The sequence below is a fragment of the Rhinoderma darwinii genome, chromosome 1, assembly GCF_050947455.1.
Source record: "Rhinoderma darwinii isolate aRhiDar2 chromosome 1, aRhiDar2.hap1, whole genome shotgun sequence".
Classification (NCBI taxonomy): Eukaryota; Metazoa; Chordata; class Amphibia; order Anura; family Rhinodermatidae; genus Rhinoderma; species Rhinoderma darwinii.
This window is the reverse complement of record NC_134687.1, coordinates 246,629,950-246,655,636: the sequence shown is the minus strand read 5'-3', so window position 1 is coordinate 246,655,636 and position 25,687 is coordinate 246,629,950. Positions and strand designations below refer to the sequence as shown.

Here is a 25,687-nt window from a genome sequence, read left to right as displayed (position 1 = left end):
GCACAGGCCTCAGAAGAAAAGGAGTACCTAGTGGATTTTAGGCCTCCTTTTTATTAGAATATATTTTAGGCACCATGTCAGGTTTGAAGGGCTCTTGCGGTGCCAAAACAGTGGAAACCCCCAAAGTGACCCATTTTGGGAAATTACACCCCTCAAGGAAATTATCTAGGGGTATAGTAAGCGTTTTGACCCTACAGGTTTATTGCAGAAATTATTGGAAGTACGCCATAAAAATGAAAATATACATTCTTTCAAAGAAAATGTAGGTTTAGCAAATTTTTTTCTAATTTCCACAAGAACTAAAGGAGAAAAAGCACCGCAACATTTGTAAAGCAATTTCTCCCGAGTAAAACTATACCCACATGTGGTCATAAACTGCTGTTTGGCACACGGCAGGGCTCAGAAGGGAAAGAGCGCCATTTAGATTTTGGAGCTCAAATTTAGCAGGAATGGTTTGCGGAGGCCATGTCGCATTTGCAAAGCCCCTGAGGGACCAAACCAGTGAAAACGCCCAAAAAGTGACTCCATTTAGGAAACTACACTCCTTGAGGAATTAATCTAGGGGTGTAGTGAGCATTTTGACTCCACAGGTGTTCCTTTAGAATTGGGCAGGGAAAATAAAAACAATCCTTTTTCTTCAATAAGACATAGCTTTAGCTCAAAATTGTTCATTTTCTCAACAAATAAAGGAAAAAAAGAACCCCAACATTTGTAAAGCAGCTTCTCTGGAGTACGGAAATATCCCATATCTGGCCATAAACTGCTGTTTGGGCGCACGGCAAGGATCAGAGGAGAAGGAGCACCATTTGGCATTTGGAGCACAGATTTTGCTGGATTGGTTTCTTGACACCATGTCGCTTTTGCAAAGCCCCTAAGGTACCAGTACAGTGGAAACTACCCAAAAGGGACTCCATTTGGGATACTACACCCCTTCAGGAATTAGTATAGGGGTGTAGTGAGCATTTTGACCCCACAGGTTTATTTATAGATTTTATTTTGAATTCGGCAGTGAAAATAAAATAAAAAATTTTTTCCCAATAAGACGTAGCTTTAGCGCAAAATTTTTCATTTTCTCAAAAAATAAAGGACAAAAAGCACCCCAAGATTTGTAAAACAATTTCTCACGAGTACGGCAATACCCCATATGTGGTCATAAACTGCTTGTTGGCCACACGGCAGGGCTCAGAAGGGAAGGAGCGCCATTTCGCTTTTGGAGTGCAGATTTTACTGGATTGGTTTCTGATCGCTATGTAGCATTTGCAAAGCCCCTGTGGGACCAAAACAGTGGAGACCCTCAGAAGTGACCCCATTTTGGGAACTACACCCCTCAAGGTATTCACCTAGGGGTGTAGTGAGCATGTTAACCCCGCAGGTGTTTTGCAGAAATTAGTGTGCACTCGATGTCGCAGAGTGAAAATGGGATTTTTTTCCATAGATATGCCAATATGTGCTGCCCAGCTTGTGCCACCATAACAAGACAGCTCTCTAATTATTATGCTGTGTTTCCCGGTTTTAGAATCACCCTACATGGGGCACTAATCTTTTGCCTGGACATTCGACCAGGCTCAGGAGTGAAAGTGTACCATCCGAAATTGAGGCCTAATTTGGTGACTTACAAAGTATTGGTTCACAATTGCAGGACTCTGATGTGAAATAATAAAAAGAAACCCTCGAGAAATAACCCCAGTTTGGAAATTACACCCCTCAAGGCATTTATTAAGGGGTGTAGTGAACATTTTCACCCCACAGGTCTTTTCGATAAATTAATGCGCTGCGGATGGTGCAAAGTAAAAATTTCAAGTTTTCCCCAGATATGCCAACTCAGTGGCAAATATGTCATGCCCAGCTTATACCACTGGAGACACACCCCAAAAATTGTTTAAAAGGGTTCTCCCGGGTATGGCGGTGCCATATATGTGGAAGTAAACTGTTGTTTGGGCACGCTGTAGGGTTCCGAAGGGAGGGAGCGCCATTTGGCTTTGGAAGCATAATTTTGCTTGGTGGTAGTTTTGTTTGGAGTTATACTGGTATTTCCATTTATAATGTGGGGGCATATGTGAGCTGGCAGAGTACATCAGGGGCATATTTAGGTGGTATAATAATTGGGTTAACAATAAAATAATCCATAGATGTGTGTTACACTGTGGCCTGTGCAGAAAGTATTCTTCAGTGTCACGCTTATAAATGGTGTCCTTTCTTTTCCCCCTTTTGGTGCATACTCGGCACCTTTGCCGTTTGGGGAAAGTGTTGTCCTGGTATAATACGGGCACCCTCGCTTCCAGCAGATATGTTTGGGCCTTCCCCTTCCTGGTTCCCTAATTTTAGGGCCCCGATAAATCGCCTCTTGAAACAGAAGACCTGTTCCCCTCGAGCCTGCACAACCGCATATTTTTATTTCCTGACTTATTGGAGCCTTAACTAATTTTATTTTTTCATAGACTTAGTCGTATGAGGGCTGTTTTTTGCAGGATGAACTGTGTAGTAGTTATTGGTAACGTTTTAGGGTACATGCGACTTTTTGATCACTTTTTATCCTATTTTTGTGGAGGCAAGGTGACCAAAAAACAGCAATTAGCATAGGTTTTTTTTTTTTTTCGTTTTTTTTTATACAGCGTTCACCATGCGTTTATAAATGAAATGTTCACTTTATTCTGTGGGTCAGTACGATTCTGGCGATACCTAATTTATAGCAATTTTTTATGTTTTCCAAGTTTTTGCACAATAAAATTACTTTTGTAAAGAGAATGCATTTTTTCTGTCGCCATGTTGTGAGAACCATTTTTTTTTTTTTTTCCGTCGATGGAGCTGTATGAGGGCTTGTTTTTTTTGAGACGAGCTATAGTTTTTATAGGTACCATCTTTGAATGCATGCGACTTTTTGATCACTTTTTCTTTCAAGTTTTTTTGTAGGGCAAAGCGACCAAAAAGCAGAAATTCTGGCATGGTTTGTTTTTTTTAGGTTGTTTTTTTACGCCGTTCACCGCGTCGAATAAATAACATAATATTTTTATCGTTTAGACCGTTACGGTCGTGGCGATAGCAAATATGTATGGTATATTTCTTTTTTTTCAATAATTAAGGACTTGATAAGGGAAAAATGGCGATTGTATTCTATTTCATTACTTGAAACTTTCATTAGATTTTGTCGAACTTTTTTCTTTTCGCTTTTTTACACTTTTTTTTACACTTTTCTTTAGTCCCACTAAGGGACTTGAAGATCCAACTGTCAGAATTCTTTTTTTGTAATACATTGCACTACCTACAGTGAAGGAAATAAGTATTTGATCCCTTGCTGATTTTGTAAGTTTGCCCACTGTCAAAGACATGAACAGTCTAGAATTTCTAGGCTAGGTTAATTTTACCAGTGAGAGATAGATTATATTTAAAAAATAAAAAACAGAAAATCACATTGTCAAAATTATATATATTTATTTGCATTGTACACAGAGAAATAAGTATTTGATCCCTTTGGCAAACAAGACTTAATACTTGGTGGCAAAACCCTTGTTGGCAAGCACAGCAGTCAGATGTTTTTTGTAGTTGATGATAAGGTTTGCACACATGTTAGATGGAATTTTGGCCCACTCCTCTTTGCAGATCATCTGTAAATCATTAAGATTTCGAGGCTGTCGCTTGGCAACTCGGATCTTCAGCTCCCTCCATAAGTTTTCGATGGGATTAAGGTCTGGAGACTGGCTAGGCCACTCCATGACCTTAATGTGCTTCTTTTTGAGCCACTCCTTTGTTGCCTTGGCTGTATTTTTCGGGTCATTGTCGTGCTGGAAGACCCAGCCACGAGCCATTTTTAATGTCCTGGTGGAGGGAAGGAGGTTGTCACTCAGGATTTGACGGTACATGGCTCCATCCATTCTCTCATTGATGCGGTGAACTAGTCCTGTGCCCTTAGCAGAGAAACATCCCCAAAACATAATGTTTCCACCTCCATGCTTGACAGTGGGAACGGTGTTCTTTGGGTCATAGGCAGCATTTCTCTTTCTCCAAACACGGCGAGTTGAGTTAATGCCAAAGAGCTCAATTTTAGTCTCATCTGACCACAGCACCTTCTCCCAATCACTCTCAGAATCATCCAGATGTTAATTTGCAAACTTCAGATGGGCCTGTACATGTGCCTTCTTGAGCAGGGGGACCTTGCGGGCACTGCAGGATTTTAATCCATTACGGCGTAATGTGTTACCAATGGTTTTCTTGGTGACTGTGGTCCCAGCTGCCTTGAGATCATTAACAAGTCCCGTCCCCGTCCCCCCCCCCCCCCCGTGTAGTTTTTGGCTGAGCTCTCCCCTTCCTCAGGATCAAGGATACCCCACGAGGTGAGATTTTACATGGAGCCCCAGATCGATGTCGATTGACAGTCATTTTGTATGTCTTCCATTTTCTTACTATTGCACCAACAGTTGTCTCCTTCTCACCCAGCGTCTTACTTATGGTTTTGTAGCCCATTCCAGCCTTGTGCAGGTCTATGATCTTGTCACTGACATCCTTAGAAAGCTCTTTGGTCTTGCCCATGTTGTAGAGGTTAGAGTCAGACTGATTGAGTCTGTGGACAGGAGTCTTTTATACAGGTGACCATTTAAGACAGCTGTCTTTAATGCAGGCACCAAGTTGATTTGGAGCGTGTAACTGGTCTGGAGGAGGCTGAACTCTTAATGGTTTGTAGGGGATCAAGTACTTATTTCTCTGTGCACAATGCAAATAACTATATATAATTTTGGGCGGGAGCTGAAGGTTTTCCGTACAAGGCAGACTGGGAGGCCACTATTAGGCCTCCGGTTGCCATTGCAGCCACTGATACCCAGGCGATTTCATTGCTGGGGTGTCGATGAGCTGCAAACACCTTTAATGCAGCGATCGCTTTTGACCGCGGCATTTAAGGGGTTAGTCGCAGGGATCGAAGCTAACTTCGGTCTCCGCCATTACAGCAGGGTGTCAGCTGTAAGATACAACTGACATCCGGGGATGATGGCAACGACTCAGCTTCTGAGCCGGTGCCATCCATTTTGCAGGAAACACTGGCTGTCCATGACGTATACGTACGACAAATGTCAGGAAGGGGTTAAATTGTGGCGGTGCCGAATATGTATTTTATTTACTGTTTACTATATTTAAACGTTCAAATCTTTATTAATGAAGATAAAGGTTTATTTATTTTGAGGGGGACTTCTTTTTTATTTATTTTTTTTCTTTTACTAAACTTTCCCTTTTTTTTTGGTGTCCCACTAGTGGACTTGAAGCTGTGATGCTTAGTATTCCAAAGCATTATTGCCTGTCAGAGATACACTGACAGGCACTCTATAAGGTTATGTCTGTAGGCCTAATAAGCAGATACCTAAGGCAGTCTGGGGGCTAATTGGCAGAAAGAGGGAGGTTTGGGCAGTCAGAGGTTTCTCTGGTCCCTGACAATACAGCAGGAGCCCAGATGTCAGTCAGCCGGGCTCCGGCTGCAAAAGGGGCTATGTGGGGACCGAAAAGTATTCGCAGTGTACTCACTGCAGTATTTGAGTACACTCGCTAATATACATTCCAGTCCCCCGTTGCGCAGATCATGAGATTTGAATAGATTTTTACAGCACTGGCGAGGGACCAGAAGTCTAGTTGCACAGTCTTCCTTCATGACGACACGACTCTTCGTCATGTGACTGGCCTCGCTGTACTCTAATCGTTGTACTACTCGTTGTACATAGAGTACAGCAGGGCCAGTCACATGACAGAGTCGTGTCGTCATGAAGAAAGACTGTGCAACTAGACTTTCGGTCCCCTGCCAGTGCTAAAAAAAAAATCTATCAAAATACCCTCATCAGCGCAACGGGGTACTGGAATGTATATTAGCGAGTGTACTCAAATACTGCAGTGAGTACACTGCTAATACTTTTCGTTCCCCACATAACCCCATTAATCGCACCGGCGCATCTCCTATGTATTTTTCCACTAACCAAAAGCCTCAGAAGATGAGCCTATTACAAGTTTGGAGAAAATGGAGTGACTGTCAGATGATGACTGCTACTCACTCTTTTTTGTCTAAGCATATTTGTTATTAAAAAAACAAACAAACAAAAAACCCACTTTTCATCCCCTTTAAAAGAGACGTTTTAAGCACTCATTTGATCTCTTCTTTTATCACAGACCTAATTTTTAATCAATCCTCATAACTTCAGGATGAGTGAGAAAGATGGAAATGCTGAAAACTTGTTCCTAAAAGAGGACTTGGCAAAGGAGGAAAAAGCTGAAGGGCACATGCACAGCTGGCAGCATGCCGTGGGAAAGAGAGCGTCACGAGCTGGGACTCAAATGCGCAAGGTGACATTAGGAAAAGTCCGTGGATTCCTTCTTCGACATGCTTTTGTAATACTCACAATTGCAGCTGTTGTGCTGGGTACGTTATTTGGAGCTTTACTCATTGCTATATTGATGATATATTATGTGATCTAGAATATGATTATTTATTCAAACACGTTTTCAAATGATTACTAACGAGATTAAATTAGGTTGAACACCTTTGATACAGTTCTGTTCACAGCATTTTTTATTTCTTCAGGTATTGTTTTGGCCTTTACACTAAGACCCTACAAGATGTCTTACCGGCAGATCAAATATTTTTCCTTTCCTGGAGAATTGCTCATGAGGATGTTACAGATGCTAGTCCTGCCACTTATAGTGTCCAGTTTAGTGACAGGTAATTAAGCTATTATTTCCACTGACCTTATAGTTCTGATATTTATTGACACTTCTGCTGGTTGTTTTTGGAAATAGATGACAAGCTTGTCGTCCGACAAACCCTCAATATTTTAGCTTAGAGTTCTTACAATGTCGTGGGTCAGTTACAACAGACTACTCAATAGTGTTTTGTATGAAGACTAGGCTTTCCAGAAGGCAAATCACCAGAGCAACCTCTGTGCCAACATTGAGCCAGCGTGGAATCCTGGGAGATTTCAGCTATGAAGCCTGGACTACAATGCATAGGACTCCGCACTCTAAATTAAAGTAGTGCTGCATAGTAGTAGGACAAATCTGCACATTTTATTACACTTAATATTAATTCATGGAGATCACAAGCTTGATATGCAAATAAGCATGTAATTTATAAAAAATACAAAATGTCATGAATAGTTCAATGCATTTGTTTCTTCCTGACAGAGCCTCATTTTTCAAATCTGATGTGTCACTTTATGTGGTAATAACTTTGGAATGCTTTTACCTATCCATGCAATTCTGGGAATGTTTTCTCGTGACACATTGTACTTTATGTCAGAGGTAAAATTTGGTCGATACATTTATTGCTTGTTTGTGAAAAACACTGAAATTTTGAGAAAATGTGCAAGAATTTTTCTGAATTTAAATGGATCTTCTTGTAAGACAGATCTTTATACCACACAAAATAGTTATTAATTAACATTTCCTATATGTCCACTTTATGTTGGCATGTCTGCTTTATGTTGGCATGGTTTTTTTGGACATCCTTTTATTTTTCTAGGACGCTACAAGACTTATAAGTTTAGCAGAAATCTCTCACATTCAAGAAAATTTCAAAGCCTTTTTTTTTAGGGAACAGTTCAGTTCTGAAGTGGCTTTGTAGGGCCCATACATTAGAAACCATCATAAATCACCCCATTTTAAAAACTGTACCCCTCAAAGTATTCAAAACAGCATTTAGAAAGTTTCTTAACCCTTTAGGCATTTCACAGGAATTAAATCAAAGTGGAGGTGAAATTTATAAATGTAATTTTTTTTCAGAAATTCCATTTTAATCTACACCGCATTCCAAATTATTATGCAAATGTTATTTTTCACTGATTTTCCTAAATAGTCGATGCAACTGACAGTCAGTATAATCTTCAAGCCATCAACCGTTGGAGTATAATGCAAATTTTATTGAACAAATCTCCTAATGATAACAGATTTTTTCTTAGAAGTAAAAAACTCAAAATGCACTGTTTCAAATTATTATGCACAACAGAGATCAAAACATTTTAAAAGTTGTAAAGAGAACTAAAATGGTAATTTGTTGAATTTGCAGCATCAGGAGGTCATATTTACAGAAATCAAAAGCTCTTTCAATCAAAAAAAACTTAGCAGGCCAAGTTACATGTTAACATAGGACCCCTTCTTTGATATCACCTTCACAATTCTTGCATCCATTGAATTTGTGAGTATTTGGACAGTTTCTGCTTGAATATCTTTGCAGGATGTCAGAATAGCCTCCCAGAGCTTCTGTTTTGATGTGAACTGCCTCCCACCCTCATAGATATTTTGCTTGAGGATGCTCCAAAAGTTCTCAATAGGGTTGAGGTCAGGGGAACATGGGGGACACACCATGAGTTTCTTTTCTTTTATGCCCATAGCAGCCAATAACACAGAGGTATTCTTTGCAACATGAGATGGTGCATTGTCATGCATGAAGATAATTTTGCTACGGAAGGCACGGTTCTTCTTTTTGTACCACGGAAGAAAGTGGTCAGTCATAAACTCTACGTACTTTGCAGAGGTAATTTTCACACCGTTAGGGACCCTAAAGGGGCCTACCAGCTCTCTCCCCATGATTCCAGCCCAAAACATGACTCCGCCCACCTCCTTGCTGACGTTGCAGCCTTGTTGGGACATGGTGGCCATTCACCAACCATCCACTACTCCATCCATCTGGACCATCCAGGGTTGCACGGCACTCCTCAGTAAACAACACGGTTTGAAAATTTAGTCTTCATGTATTTCTGAGCCCACTGCAACCGTTTCTGCTTGTGAGCATTGTTTAGGGGTGGCCGAGTAATAGCTTTATGCACACTTGCAAACCTCTGGAGGATCCCACACCTTGAGGTTCGCGGGACTCCAGAGGCACCAGCGGCTTCAAATATCTGTTTGCTGCTTTGCAATGGCATTTTAGCAGCTGCTCTCCTAATCCTATTAATTTGTCTGGCAGAAACCTTCCTCATTATGCCTTTATCTGAACGAACCCATCTGTGCTCTGAATAAGCCACAAATCTTTTCACAGTACGATGATCACGCTTACGTTTTCTTGAAATATTCAATGTTTTCATACCTTGTCCAAGGTATTGCACTATTTCACGCTTTTCGGCAGCAGAGAGATCCTTTTTCTTTCCCATATTGCTTGAAACCTGTGGCCTGCTTAATAATGTGGAACGTCCGCCTTAAGTAGTTTTCCTTTGATTGGGCACACCTGGCAAACTAATTATCACAGGTGTCTGAGATTGATTACAATGGTCCAAAGAGCCCTAAGACACAATACCATCCATGAGTTTAATTGAAAAACTAATAATTAAATGTTTATGACACTTAAATCCAATGTGCATAATAATTTGGAACACGGTGTATAACACAGAAGGTTTTACCAGAGAAACACAACTCCATATTTATTGGCCAGATTCTGCAGTTTTTAGAAATACGGGATAATATGTGTCCCTAGTGTGCTAATGGACTGAAACACCGGCCTCATAAGCAAAGGAGCACCTAGTGGATTTTGGGTCCTTTTTGTTTTATTAGAATATATTTTAGCCACCATGTCAAGTTTGAAGAGGTCTTGTGATGCCAAAAAAAGTAAACACCCCAAAAAAGACCCCATTTGATAACTTTACTTCACAAGGAATTTATCTAGGGGTGTAGTGAGCATTTTCATCCCACAGGTGTTTCAAAGATTTTATTAGAAAATTAAACTTTTTTTTTTCCAATATGATCGTTATAGCTAAAAAAAAAAAGAAAAAAAATCCACGAGGAATATAGGAGAAAAAGCCCCTCAACAGTTGTAAAGCTATTTTTTTTTAACACGGAAATACCCCATATGTGTTCATAAACTGCTGCTTAGGCACACGGTAGGGCAGGAGCGCCATCAGCCTAAGCCGTAGCTTTAGCAGAGTGCGTAAATACCCCATATGTGGTCATAAACTGGTGTTTAGTGACACGGCAGGGCTTAGAAGGGAAGAAGCACCATTTGGCTTTTGGAGTGCAGATTTTGCTGGATTGGTTTCTGGGCGCCATGTCGCACTTGCAAAGTCCCTGAGGCACCAGTACAGTGGCAACCCCAGAGAAGTGACTCAATTTGGGAAACCACGCACCACAAGGAATTCTTCTAGGGGTATAGTGTGCATTTTGACCCCTGGCTTTTGGAGTGTAGATTTTTCTAGATTGGTTTCTGGGTGCCATGTCGCTATTGCAAAGCCCCTGTAGGACCAAAACCGTGGGAACCCCCCAGAAAAGACCTCCTTTTGGAAACTAAACCCCATAAGGTATTGACCTAAGGTTGTAGTGAGCATATTAACCCTACAGATGTTTTCCAGAAATTAGTGTGAAGTGGAAGTTGCAGAGTGAACATGGCAAGGTTTTCCATAGATATGCCATTTCAGTGTCCAATATGTTGTGCCCAGCATGTGCCAACATGAATATACAGCTCTGTATGCGGTTTCCAAGTTTTAGAAACACCCTACATGTGGCTCTAGCTTGTGCCTGGGCATACAACAGGGCTCAGGAGTGAAAGAGTACGGTCATGAACGAATACAGTGAGGTCCCTGTTCTTCCCAAACCTCTGTACCTACCTACTTGTACGACCTGACCTAAACGACGGCGCACAACTGGGCGGCGTTCCCTATACTGGTACAGTGAAACTGACAAACAGATAAGACAGAGACAGTACGAAATAACAAAGGGTCACCTGGGAAGTACACGGAGGGAGAGGCAGGGCAAATGCGCCGCAGATAAGTCCGGGCTCAAAAGGCGGAGTCAGGCAGGCAGGGTCAAACCCGGGAGAGAACGGAAAAAACAAAAGTCAGAAGGCAAAGAAAAGTCAGGAGTGCAGCTGAGGTCAGGTCACAAGAAGTCAAAAAGCAAGTCGCTAAGGGGAGTCTGAAACAAGGGAAAGCACCAGGAAAGAAAACTCTAATTACAGACAAAGGCCAACTATCCCAGGCTGAACTAAATAAGGAGAGGACGGGAGCTCAGGAACATCAGCCAAGCTTTGATTGGCCTGACGCTACTGAGCTCCTATTGGCTGCAGACTGCCTCAGTCTGCAAGGCCGGGCGACGCCCGAGCGAGTAACTCTCGATGTCCTGGAGACCAAGGGAGCCGCAGGCAGAGAGTACATGACAAGTACCATGCGAATTTGAGCCATAATTTGGCGATTTACATATTGGTTCACAAGTGCAAGGCTTTTATGTGAAATAATAAAAGAAACTCCTGAGAAGTAACCCAAATTTGGAAAGTACACCCCTCAAGGCATTGATTAGGGGGTTTTAACCCCACAGGTGTTTTCCAGAAATGAATGCGCTGCAGATGGTTCAAAGTAAAAATTGCAATTTATCCCCAAAAATGCAGTTTCAGTGGCATATATGTCGTGCTCAGCTTGTGCCACTGGAGACACACACCCCAAAAAATTTTAAAAGAGTACTTCCAGGTATTCGGATGCCATATATGTGGAAGTAAACTGCCATTTGGGCACAGTGTAGGGCTTAGAAGGGAGGGAGCGTCACTTGGCTTTTGGAGCGTGGATTTTGCTGAGTAGTAGTTTTGTTTGTTGTTTTTACTGGTATTTCAGTTTATAATGTGGTGGCATATGTAATCTGTGCGGAGTACGTCAGGGCATAATAAGGTAGTATAATAATAGTGTAAAAAAATAATAAAATAGTCCATAGATGTGTGTTACGCTGTGAAGCAATCCTTTCTGCGCTGATAAATGTCCTTTCTTATCCCCCTTTTGGTCCACACTCTCGATCTTTCAGTTTGGGGAATTTTGCTGGTAAAGTGTTGACCTGGTATAATACGGGCTGATATGTTTGAGCTCCTCCCTTCCTGGTTCCCAAATATTAGGGCCTTTATAATCGCTTCTTGAAACAGAATGTTCCCCTCAGGCCTGCACAGCTGCATATTTTTTCTATCCTGAATTATGGGAGCCATAACTTCTTTTATTTTTTCATTGATGTAGTGGTATGAGGGCAGTTTTTAGCGGGACGAGCTGTTGATTTTGTTAGTACCATTTTGGGGTACATGCAACTTTTTGTTAACATTATATAAAAAATTTAATATAAGTGATTCCTGCATCGTTTTTTTCGTTTTTTTTTTTTAATGTGGCGTTCACCGTTCTATATAAATGAAATGTTAACGTTATTCAGCGGGTCAGTACGATTCTGTTGATAGCTAATTTATATATATATATTTATGTTTTACAACTTTTTGCACAATAAAATTCCTTTTTTGTAAAAATTTATTTTTTCTGTCGCCATGTTCTGAGAACCGTAACCTTTACATTTTTTTGTCGACCGCTGTATGGCAACCATTTTTGGATATATGCAAATGTTACCATTTGAAACGTTTATTTTTTTTGCAACTTTTTTATTTCACTTTTCTTTTACCTTTTTTTTTTAAGACCACTAGGGGACTTGAAGGTACAACTGTCTGATCCCTATTCTAATACATTGCACTACCTACGTAGTGCAATGCATCAAAACAGTCCGTTTGACTGACTGACTTTTTCACGGGGATGCCGATCGGCTACAAACCATTTAGATGCCACAGTTATGGCGGGGATTGGAGCTAGCTGCGGTGTGTCAGCTGTAACCTACAAGGCGGCAGGTACACACTCCTGAGCTGCAAACTAGATGGGGTAGGTAGAAAAATAGGCATCGGACTCGGGCCCGGACCTGGCCAATCACTGCATAGAAGGTAAACCACAGCCAGGATTTCAGAGGTAGTCACCTAAGGGAGCATATAGGTATTGGAACTTAAAGGGGTCCTATAGGTGATAGGTGATGTATGATCACTGGGACCCCCACCAATCACTAGAATGTGGGTCCTTAGTCCCCATTCCTCCTTACTGCATGATCGCAGCAAGGTGGATTTTGAGTGAGGGCATATGCATGACCGCCACTTCATTTGATGTCTATGGGTCTGACGGAAACAGCAGAGAGCTACACTCCCCATAGAGATGGACTATCCTGTGGATAAGTGATAATTGCTCTTAGTGGGAAAACCCATTTAAGGCCACTGCATTGTGGGAGAGGGAAGGGGTTAGATAATTAGGAAAACAAGGCCCATCAGGGAAATCTTTAAAGGAGCGAATTCCCAAGCATGTAAGCATTAATCAAAAGTTAGCAAAGTGCTCAAATTAACAGACCAGTTCTTGGCACCTGGTATGGGATCATTAGTGGCCATATCTTATATGCAGCATAAGGAAGTAAAGCATAAATGGGGCATCACCCCTGGGTCTCCACGGCGAAGTGACACCTTGTTCATGAGGCAATGTTCCTCATGTTGCAGTGTGAGGGGGTAGAGGGGTCTATTTAGGCAGCGAATATTGAAGCCAGTCCGACAGCTAGATAGACGGGTCCCCAAGGAAGTGGCTTAGATCAGTAGCTTGATCAGGTGAATGGAGAGGGAAGGAATCACCAGGTCTCCGTAAGATCAGATGAAGAGGATGACTCCATCTGTAGTTGGCTTGGGTGCGTTATACACAGTCAGTACTGGTTTGAGCATACTACGCAATGCCAGTGTGCTTGTAGAGATCCATTAAAATCCTCCAGCCTACTGCGCCAAGCCTTGAGGCGGATATCTTTTTCCCTGAATAAATGCACCTGGCAGAGGACATCTCTGGGATGGAGAGTGCCACTTAGCTTGGCCCCCAGTTCATGGTGGAGTCTGTCAATGTGAATGTCCATGTCGGGGGTGCTCCAGCACCTGATTAAAGATGTCATTATGGTCTGCAGTTTGCCATCCGGAACCAATTCTGGAATTTCTCGTAGCTTGATATTTTTATGGCGACCGCTGTTTTTATTATCTTCGACTTGTAGCACCAGTAATCTGTTGAAGTGTTGTTGGCACTCTAGTTAGCCTGATTGTAAGATCATTATTTATGTGTTCAAAATGTGGCAACGCATGTAGTAAGAGATTGCAACTCAGTTTTGATTTAGGTTAGTGCCTATTCATGTTTGAGCACTGTATCAATAATTCCAAATTTTGGCCGGAAGGTATCAGGCTTAACATGACTAGGATCTCTTGATAAGAGGTAGAGGCTGAGGCAGGCTTTGGACTAGGGTCCATTAAGGCTGATATGGAGGAGCTGGAGGAAGCCATTAATGGTGTAGTTTATAGAGCCCTCAGGATGGAGGGTAGAGGGGTAGTCATCAGAGCCCAACAAGTCAACTAGTATTTTTGACTGTTGGGGGGGGGGGGGGAGTATATGGAGGCCAGGTTAACAGCATGAACTGGGCTTTGTGCAACAGGAGCTGGGCTAAGTACACCAGGGGCATGACTGCATGCAGCAGGGACCAGGCTGTGTGCTGCAGGAGCTGGACTGTGTACCACAGGAGATGTGTTGTGTGCAGCAGGAGTTGTGCTGCATTCTGCTGGCCGGCACCATGGGCACCACGTTGAATGCTGCCTGGGGACCTGTCCGAGAGAGAGCAGGGCTGAAATACTTGATAATCTACGACTCAAGAGGGGGAGCAGGTGTGTCAGCCTTCTTCCCCATGAGTCACATGCTTGAGTGACAGAGAATGCATACTGGACTGTAAACGGCCGTCGGTCCGGGAGCAGAAAAACATGCTCCTTCATGGCAACATTTGTAAGTTACGCTCCCCTGGATCCTCATTATAACAAATTACACACATATTTGCACATCAAGCTTGTGTTGTATAATTGTAACACATGTTAAACTTGTAAAAAAGACAATATATATTTTGGTCTGTGATACAAATCGTGCGAGACTTCATGACTTTATTGTGTACCTATCTTTTATTAGTCAGGACCTTACCTTTTTTGCACATCTAATATATTCAAATACTTTTAATAGATATATAGGATATACAGGCCATCCCTGCACTGTATTTTAGAAAAATCTTTCGAGGGAAATCTATGTGTCAATCAATATGGTTCCAATTACAGTTACCACATGGGTTGTTATTGAACTTTCTTGATGTCTGCCTAGGAAAAAAGCAGTTAGGGGATGAAATCTGTGTCATTGTTTTTATAGGCAAATTTTCCATTCAATAGTTTAGAAAGTCGGGTTGGCAACCCTTAAAGGGGTTGTCCACTTTGGCAAATGTCTTTTTGATAGACCGGTTCCCTGACAGGAAGCTAATCACAGGGTGTCATGCAGCTGAATCTCTAATCTGCTGTAATTTGTAGGGGGATTCTGGCATCAAATGTAAAATTTTCCATTCTTGTTCGTTTTACATATTTTGTGTTTTTAGGTATGGCATCTCTAGACAGCAAAGCCTCAGGTAAAATGGGCATGCGAGCAGTGGCGTACTACACTGTAACTACCTTCATAGCTGTTTTCATTGGCATTGTCATGGTCATCATCATTCATCCTGGCAGAGGCAGTAAGGAGAACATGACATCCCAAGGAAAAATTGAGCGAGTACAAGCTGCAGATGCCATTTTGGATTTAATACGGTAAGAATAACGGATTTATCTTAGTAAAACATAATAAAGATGTTTGCCATTATTACTGGCATATAGCAATATTGTATCTGTAGCAAGGGCTCAATGAAATTGTAAGCCTCTCAACTCTTTTGCTGCAATCTTTGAGAAATTTGCATATATGGAGCTTTTTTATTTTTTTTCATTTTTTACTATGCTGAAAGCAGAAATAAAGAATTAAATATAATCGTTATACATTCCAATAACTATATTTTAATAAGTTGACCTTATAAAAAAAAAATTAATCTATCTAAAAATAACATTTTAATTTATTGAAATAATAAATAACAAAACATTACTAAAAGTAAAATGGTAACCACAAAAAAAACTCCCCAATTGTACTTAATTAGAAGTTTTTGTGTGTGTGTAGTACATACAGTCCATTCGTAAAGTCTTTAGATCTTTAGACTTTTTTTTTCACATTTTGTTATGTTGAGGCCTTGTGCTAAAATAAAAAATTGTTACGTTTTTCCCCATCATTCTGCACTAAATACCCCATAATGACAAAGTGAAAACAAAATGTTTGCATTTTTTTGGGCAAATTTATTAAAAAAATCAAAAACTAAATTTTCACGTGTACACAAGTATTCAGAGCCTTTGCTGTGACACTTAAAATTTAGCTCTGGGGGCCTCCCTATTATCTAGATCATCTTTGAAATGTCTCTACACCTTGATTGGTGTTCCACTGGGGTTAATTCATTTGATTGGACATGATTTGGAAAGCCATGAGGAGGAAAGAATTGCCTGTAGAGCTCAGACAGGATTGCATGGAGGCACAGATCTGGAGAAGGGTACAAAAATATTTCTGCTGCACTGAAAGTTCCCAAGAGCACAGTGGCCTCCATAATTCTTAAATAGAAGAAGTTTGGAGTAACCAGGACTCTTCATAGAGCTGGCCGCCCCACCAAACTAAAGTAATCGGGGAGAATGGCCTTGGTAAGATAGGTGACCAAGAACCCAATGGTCACTCTGGCTGAGCTCCAAAGATCCTGTGTGCAGATGGGAGAAACTTCGATAGATAGATAGATAGATAGATAGATAAAACTTTATCCCCAAAGGGAAATTAATTTGTCAACCATCACTGCAGCACTCCGCCAATCTGGGCTTTATGGCCAGAAAAAAGCCTCTCCTCAGCAAAAGACACATGAATGCCCACCTAGGGTCTGCAAAAAAAAAGCACCTAAAGGAAACAGTTTCTGTGGTCTGATGAAACCAAGATTGAACTTTTTGGCCCCAATTCTAAGCATCATGTCTGGAGGAAACCAGGCACTGCTAATCCCTACAGTGAAGCATGGTGGTGGAAGCATCATGCTGTGGGGGTGTTTTTCAGCGGCTGTGACATGGAGACTGGTCAGGGTTGAGAGAAAGATGAATGGCGCAAAATCCAGACATATTCTTGATGAAAACCTGATCCAGAGTGCTCTGGACCTCAGACTGGGCCAAAGGTTCAGCTTCCAACAAGACAATGGCCGTAAGCATACAGCTAAGACAACAGAGAAGTAGCTTAGGGACAACTGAATGAATGTCCTTGGGTGGCACAGAGTCCTAGCTTGAACCCAATCAAACATCTCAGGAGTGGACAAAAAATGGCTGTCCACCGACGGTCCCCATCCAACCTGACAGAGCTTGAGAGGATCTGCAGAAAAGAAAGGCAGAAATTCCCCAAATCCAGGTGTGCAAAGCTTGTGGCATCATACCCAAGAAGACTGGAGGCCGTTCAACAAAGTACTGAGTAAAGGGTCTGAATACTTATGTCAATACAATATTTTGGTTTTTCCTTTTCAATAAATTAGCAAAGATTACTAACCTTCTGTTTTCACTTTGTCATTATGGGGTATTGAGTGCAGAATGACGTGCTAAAATAAAATAAAAAATATTCAAGTTTTTCCCCAAGACCTCAACATAACCAAATTCGAAAAAATGTAAAGGGTCTGAAGACTTTGTGAATGCATTGTACATACCACATATGTACAGGTCTATAGGAGCACATGCCGACAATCACCCAAACCCTTTAAATGGCAGTAAAGTGAATATAGTAATATATCCCTCAAATAGTCTGCACTACCAAAACAACAACAAAAATCCTCTACATTACATTGCACAGTTGACTTTTAAGGAAAAATTGTATGGTATAGGCAGAGACGCTGTGAGGTTCTGTGGTGTAGCATATTATGAAGTAATATAAATTTTTGCAATAAGTATACTAAAGCTAACTCCCTATTCTAGCATTGTCTTTCAGTCCTTTTCAAGTTGGTCATACATCATAGACAGCTGTATATTTTGGGATCAAACTATAAAGTGACCACTAGAATAGATGTAGTAATGTAGAGATCTGTTTTAGTTTCTATCTACAGTCTTTTTATATATCCAATGTGAGAAATAAACCATTTTATGTTTTACACTAGCGTAATACACGCAGATTTCTGTGCCTATATTACAGCCACAAATCCAGACCTGACTGCAGGTCTAATAACCAGAACTAATCGTATTATAGAGACCTAAAACGCTGTTAGTTTGTGATATTAGACCCACAGTCGAGCCGGAATTTACGGCCATAATACGCTTGTGTGAAATAGGATTGGTAAAAACAAAATGAACCTCAGTAAGACCAGCTAAATGTTAACCGAATCAATACTCAACTTGACTTCCGCTGCTCTGTTCCTGCAGAGAGGCACACGGCCAATGAGCACGTTAATCTATGTCCAGTCTCCACTAATAAACTGAAGAAACTTGGTGCATGCTCTTTATTAAAGCCTTGGGGTACTGCATTGTGTTATTTTAATTGTCAATTTATTTTAATTTTTCTAAAGGAATATGTTCCCACCCAATCTGGTAGAAGCCTGCTTCAAACAGGTATGTATTTAACTTGTAACGTCTTCATTATGGTCTTCTCTTTTAACTTTTCAGTTGAGTACACTTAAAGAGACTGTCCCTAATATAGTAATGCCCTATCTCCTAGCTAATCTAATAGACTAATAATGATAGTGAAAATTGTTTCCCAAAATGTTTATTATTTTAAAAGTGTCACACACCCCCCCCTGTAGATAATGCCTTTTTTACAGCCCCCCCCCCTGTAGATAACGCCATACAGCCCCCTCTGTAGATAGCGCCATACAGCCCCCTCTGTAGATGTTTACAAAGGGGGCTGTATGGCGTTATCTACAGGGGGGCTGTATGGCGCTATCTACAGGGGGGCTATATGGCGCTATCTACAGAGGGGGCTGTATGGCGTTATCTACAGGGGGATCTATGGCGTTATCTACAGAGGGGTCTGTATGGCGCTATCTACAGGGGGTCTATATGGCGCTATCTACAGAGGGGGCTGTATGGCGCTATCTACAGAGGGGGCTGTATGGCGCTATCTACAGGGGGGGCTGTATGGTGCTATCTATAGGGGGGGCTGTATGGCGCTATCTACAGGGTGGTCTGTATGGCGTTATCTACAGGGGGTCTGTATGGCGTTATCTACAGGGGGTCTGTATGGCGTTATCTACAGGGGGGCTGTATGGTGTTCCCTACAGGGGGGCTGTAGGGCGTTATCTACAGGGGGTCTTTATGGCGTTATCTACAGGGGGTCTGTAGGGAATGCCATACAGCCCCCCTGTAGGGAACGCCATACAGCCCCCCCTGTAGGGAACGCCATACAGCCCCCCCTGTAGGGAACGCCATACAGCCCCCCCTGTAGAGAATGCAATACAGCCCCCCCTGTAGGGAACGCCATACAGCCCCCCTGTAGGGAACGCCATACAGTCCCCCCCTGTAGGGAATGCCATACAGTTCCCCCCTGTAGGGAATGCCATACAGCCCCCCCTGTCGGGGAACGCCATACAGCCCCCCCTGTAGGGAACGCCATACAGCCCCCCCTGTAGAGAACGCCATACAGCCCCCCCTGTAGGGAACGCCATACAGCCCCCCTGTTGGGGAACGCCATACAGCCCCCCTGTTGGGGAACGCCATACAGCCCCCCCTGTAGAGAACGCCATACAGCCCCCCCTGTAGGGAACGCCATACAGCCCCCCCTGTAGGGAACGCCATACAGCCCCCCCTGTAGGGAACGCCATACAGCCCCCCCTGTAGGGAACGCCATACAGTCCCCCCCTGTAGGGAATGCCATACAGTCCCCCCCTGTAGGGAATGCCATACAGCCCCCCCCCCTGTAGGGAACGCCATACAGCCCCACCCCCTGTAGGGAACGCCATACAGCGTCCCCAACCCCACAGGATAGGGGATACATGTGTGATCACTGGCATTGATAGGGAGAACGGGGGACCGAAAGTCCCCCAAGTTCTCCATGACTAACCTCTGACTTCCGGCGTCTGCGCAGCTCAATAAAAATGAAAGGAGCGCTGGTCATGCATGCGCACAAGCGCGACCGGCGCTCCATTCATTTCTACGGAGCTGCCGACACAGACCCCGGAAGTCTGAGGTTTGTGATGGAGAACTTCAGGGGACTTTCAGTCCCCCGTTCTCCCTACCGCTGCCAGTGATCACACATGTATCCCCTGTCCTGTGGATAGGGGATACATGTCTTTTGTTTAATGACAGAGCGGGGAGATGCCTCCCTGCTCTGCCGTAGTGTTCAGTGGCGTCCCGCTGTAGCAGCCATAGCGGCTGCTAGCGGAGCCTCCGGCCATGGTGGGGGCCCGTGCAGGCGGGCGACACGGGCCCCCTCATGCCGCTACAGCTGCTATAGCGGTAGTTACGCCACTGGGTGGAACACTTCAAAGAGCCATATCTCAGGCTGTGGTTCTGGTGGCATATGAAAGAAGAGATTCTAGCTGTGACACAACCGGACATATCACCAGTTGAAAACAGTCGGGAATGGAAGCTGTACACTATATGATCACGCTGTGTTGCTGGGGAGGGAACTGTATGATGCTGATTGGACAGCGTCATACAGAAAACATTACACCGCCCAGAGTGAAAAGAGAGTTACCACCCATTTGGCAAGTATAGCCAAATTAGCATATTTGGAAAAACGCACACAACTTTGCAAATAATAAAAGTTTTTGGAAAAAAAAATGACACTGCCGTTATCAGCATCATAGCGCCTATTAGATTAGTTAGGAGATAGGGCATTAATAAACTAGTGACAGATCCTCTTCAACAAGGGCGGCCAAATCGTATACGGTCATACAGTGAACAAAGAACCATACTATACAGGGCCTAATTATTAGCAGTAGTATGGTGCCCGAGTAACCATGCCAAACGTTGGCCAAAAACCACTTCTACACTGCAAAATATAATGTACTGTACAGTGGCTAACACAATGTAAATACCACCATATAGTGGTGTTTATAAAATACCAAGTATAGACTATGTACATCAAGTGAGCCAATAAAAGTACTCAAAACTGTTTAATAAAACATATTAAAATTTGTGATGTGGCTGATGTGCCCTGTGTGACTACACAGGTCGCACACCCCTAAGCCCATCCCTGATACTTAAATTCTTACACACAGAATTCATGTCTCCGGTTTACTTTCAGTATTTGTGTAGAATAATTGCATTACCAGTGCAAGCTAAACTTAGTGACTACTGATTTTCTTAGACTAGGTTCAGCACCTGCGTCGGGTCATTCCATTGTTCTGTGCCCTCAGACGAGCACAATAAGGGAATACCGGAAGAAAGGGTTCCGTTGTACAACGGACACCACCGGCAGCCGACAGAACACATCGACTTTAATCGGTTCTGATGGCTTTCCGTCGGGGTGTCCGTGGTTTTGGCCGGATCTGCAATGGAGGCCCCTAACGGAATAACTTGAATTTCAACATGCCCGATCCTTTGTTGCTCAAGGAGATAAGTGGTGCCACTGGCGTAGCTATAGGGGTTGCAGCGGTCGCAATTGCGACCAGGCCCCGAAGCCAGGGGGGCCCACAGCCCCCCGTACCACATCAATAAAAAGTTACTATAGTAACTCGGGCCGTGGGCCCCTGTTACTATAGTAACAGACTTTACTTACCTTCCTGGTTCCGGATCGCAGCGGAGGTCCTGACGTCAAGCGCTGTGCGCAGCGCATGACGTCACAGCGCTATGCGCCGCGCACAGCATCGAGACGACAGAACTACCGCCACGGCTGAAGAGAAAGGTAAGATTAGCCCTGACTGGCGGGGTCCGACTTCCGGGACCCGCCAATCAGCTGTTTTGAAGGGGCCGCAGCACTCGTACGAGAGCTGCTCCCCTTCATTCCGGTCACACTGTGAATCGGTGTCGGCGATTCACAGTGTGAGCGAGTAGTGAAATGAAGGGGAAGCAGCTCTCGTACGAGTGCTGCGGCCACTTCAAAACAGCTGATTTGCGGGTCCCGGGAGACACATCAGCTAATGATGGCCTATCCTGTGGATAGGCCATCAATGTTTAGGGACTGCACAACCCCTAAGCCTACGATGTAGCAGGCTTAGAGTGCCCATGAGACAGGATCACAGTATAAAGGATCTGCCAGGCACAGCTTCGGGGTTAACGCCCATAGATAATCAGTCTGCACCTGCTTCTATGTCTGTGAGACTGACTCCATCTTCCGCCACTCAGTCAGTCTCACAGACATAGAAGCAGGTGCAGACTGATTATCTATGGGCGTTAACCCCGAAGCTGTGCCTGGCAGATCCTTTACACACAGATTGTGTGATCCTGTCTGCTGGGCCCTGTATCTAAGCCAATCACATGGTAGGCTTAGATACATGGCCCATGTGTGATCCTGTCTGATGGGCCCTGTATATAAGCCTACCACACTGTAGGCTTAGATACAGGGCCCCAGCACACAGTAATCTTATATTGTATAAGATTACGGTCTGCTGGACCCTGTATCTAAGCCTACGTTGTAATAGGCTTAGATACAGGGTCCCACAGACAGTATCACACATGGGCCCTGTATCTAAGCCGAACACATGTGTTACTAATCGTTTTTCTTGTGTGTTTTCTTACAGGTTCGGTCGTTGGACTACGGTGGATTCCAGGACTACTTCGATGACGGCTTTTTTTTTTTATTATCAATAAAATGGTTAATGAGGGTTGTGTGTTTTTTTTTTTTTTCAATAAAATATTTTTTCTATGTCTTTGTGTTTTTTTTTAAACTATATTACTACCGCCTTAGTAATGGCCGCCGGCTGAGTGACAGTGTGCATTGCTAAGGCGGGGCTTAGTGTTAGCCGGTGTAGAGGCTAACACTAACCCCCATTATTACCCCGGTACCCACCGCCACCAGGGGTGCTGGGAAGAGCCGGGTACGATCCAGTACCTGACGATCTGTAGTGATGGTCGGCCGCAGGCTGATATTATCAGGAGGGGAAAGGCCAGATACAGTGGCCCTTCCCACCCTGGTAATGCTAGGCTCCTGCTGCTTTATTGTATCTGGCTGGTTATGAAAAATGGGGGGACCCCACGTCATTTAAAAAAAATAAAAAATAATAATTGGAAAGAACGATGTCGGGTCACCCCCAATTTTCATAACCAGCCAGATCCAACACAGCAGCAGCAGGCAGCATTACCAGGGTAGGTGCCACTGTTTTTGGCCTTCCCCAGCCTAATACTACCAGCCTGCGGCCGCCCCGGTGCCTGACCGTCACTACAGATGGTCGGGTACTGGTTCGTACCCGGCTCTTCCCAGCACCCCTGGTGGCGGTGGGTACCGGGGTAATAATGGGGGTTAGTGTTGGCCTCTGCACCTGCTAACATTAAGCCCCGCCTTAGTAATGGAGGTTGTCAATCAGCCAGCAGCCATTACTAAGGTGGTGATAATAAAGTTTAAAAAGATACAAGCACATAGAAAAAATATTTTATTGAAATAAAAAAACACAACCCTCATTAACCATTTTATTGAGAATAAAAAAAACGCCGTCATTGAAGTCCTCGAATCCGAAGTCCAACAACCGAACCTGTAAAAAACCACAAACACACAAAAATAATCAGTAACACATAAAGAAGCAAAATTATTATTCTTACCTTTCCTGGGTCCAGCGCTGGAGCCGCAATGTCAGCGAGCTGAGTCCTGTATCTAATCCAATCATGTGTGATACTGTCTGCTGGGCCCTGTATCTAATCGTATCATGTGTGATACTGTCTGCTGGGCCCTATATCTAATCCTGTCATGTGTGATACTGTCTGCTGGGCCCTATATCTAATCCAATCATGTGTGATACTGTCTGCTGAGCCGCTGTATCTAATCCTATCATGTGTGATACTGCCTTCCGAGCCACTGTATCTAATCCGATCATGTGTGATACTGTCTGCTCAGCCACTGTATCTAATCCTATCATGTGTGATACTGTCTGCTGAGTCATTGTATCTAATCCTATCATGTGTGATACTGTCTGCTGGGCCACTGCATCTAATCCTATCATGTGTGATACTGTCTGCTCAGCTGTGTATCTAATCCTATCATGTGTGATACTGTCTGCTGAGCCTCTGTATCTAATCCTATCCATAGTTTATAGGGTCGTAGTGCTATAGATATTCTGTCTCCTATACACACATTTTTTTTGGGGCGGACACATATGTATTGGGGCTATTTCCCCTGACATTTTAAGCCCTGAGGGTGTGTTCACACGGCAGCGTCCATTACGGCTGAAATTACGGGGCTGTTTTCAGGAGAAAACAGCTCCGGAATTTCAGATGTAATGGAATGTGCAGGCGTTTTTCGCTGCGTCCATTACGGACGTACTTGGAGCTGTTTTTCTATGGAGTCCATGGAAAACTGCTCCATTTACGTCTGAAGAAGTGACAGGCACTTCTTTGACGCGGGCGTCTTTTTTACGCGCCGCCTTTTGACAGCGGCGCGTAAAAAAAATGACCGTCGGCACAGAACATCGTAAAACCGATTCAAATGAATGGACAGATGTTTTCCAACGCTTTTGAGCCGCATTTTCGGACGTAATTCAATGCTAAAACGCCCGAATTACGTCCGTAAATAGGGTGTGTGAACCCAGCCTTGTTGGGTCACTTAGGAGACCCAGAGATGCAGCTGAAAGCTGCGGACAGTCGGCCATGAGGAGTTTGCGGGGGGGGGGGCCATGAGCCTTTAGCTACGCCCCTGAGTGGTGCTAAAGGTATCTCTCCATATCTATATGGTAATAAACCTTTTTATGAGTCCATGAGGAGAAATAGCTGTTGGCTGACCGATATCTCCAGTGTATAACCAGCATAACTCTTCCGGGGTTCTTTTTTTTAGACATTTTGCGCCTCTGGTAGCCTGGACAATTTTCACACTTTTGACATGTACAAATCAAATGTCAATTGTAAAATAAAAATTCATACTAAACACTTAGACCCATAAATTTTCTGAAAGTAGACACCTGGTACATTATCAAAATGCTACTCAGCATTTTATGCACAAAGGCACCTTCATTCAATTTTACGTCAATGTGCACTTTTTCATAAAGAAATTAATATTTGTGGATAAAAGAGAGAATATGACCGCGCTGAATGATGACCTTTCACTCGTTAGAGTGGATTTACTGATTAGACGAGGTAGATGTGGCCAATCCACGGAACCCCAATCATTTATTGCTCATCATTCGATCAATGCATGCTATTACACGTGGTGATTATCTCTTACATCCGAGCGATTATTTTACAAAAATTCATACAATATTCGTGCCATCTAATAGGGCTTTAAGACAACTGGCTGTAGCACCCTCTGCTTTGTTTGCAATGTAAGATGAGGAACCCACTAAACAGCACTTATTTGGCTAAATTCCTCCCCCCTTATGTGCCGCCTTCCGAAAATGCAAGAAATCAGAAAGATGTTATCCCCTGTGTAATCTACAAGTAGGAAATCTCACAAGCAGTGCAAAGAAGTTGTGTTTTTTTTTTTTTCAGTTTATTTTTGTTATTAATTTCTTGTTTCAGTGTTCCTTTAAGTGGCAACAGATGTGTCTAGTTAATTCTCTCTCCCTCCCTGCTAAAATAAGGGTTGCCATATACATAAAATTTCATCAGAACTATCTAATTCGGCCGAATGTTATTCTTTCCGACTCCCTTGATCCCCTCGACCCAGTGTGCATGTTTATTTTAATGTGGAGAAGGGAAAAATCTGATGCAAGACACCTCTGGAAGCGGCTTATCTTCCATGGGAACAAAGGATTGGGCATGTTGGATTTATGTCACCTGGGGACATCTCGGTGGCCCCATACACATAGATTGTCAGCATTGAAATCAGCGGGTTTGGTCGAGTTTTGACTAGTGTGTATAGGCACCTTAACAAGCACTCTCGAGGGGATTTAGCTGGTATCTAAAATGTGTACCAGTAGTTTAAAATCTCAT

The 25,687-nt window shown here is 43.1% G+C and overlaps 1 protein-coding gene across 7 annotated transcripts in view; it reads left to right on the top strand.

The window, feature by feature from the left end:
* The window catches only part of LOC142760285 (excitatory amino acid transporter 1-like), a 134,763-nt gene that overhangs the window by 96,695 nt on the left and 12,381 nt on the right, over positions 1–25,687 (top strand). For all 7 annotated transcript variants that reach the window (XM_075863393.1, XM_075863421.1, XM_075863445.1 and 4 more), the window contains 4 exons: positions 6,139–6,388; positions 6,551–6,688; positions 15,199–15,403; positions 18,241–18,283. In XM_075863393.1, the coding sequence (XP_075719508.1) occupies positions 6,172–6,388; positions 6,551–6,688; positions 15,199–15,403; positions 18,241–18,283 (603 nt within the window). In that variant the 5' untranslated portion in view covers positions 6,139–6,171. The remainder of the gene's footprint in view (positions 1–6,138; positions 6,389–6,550; positions 6,689–15,198; positions 15,404–18,240; positions 18,284–25,687) is intronic.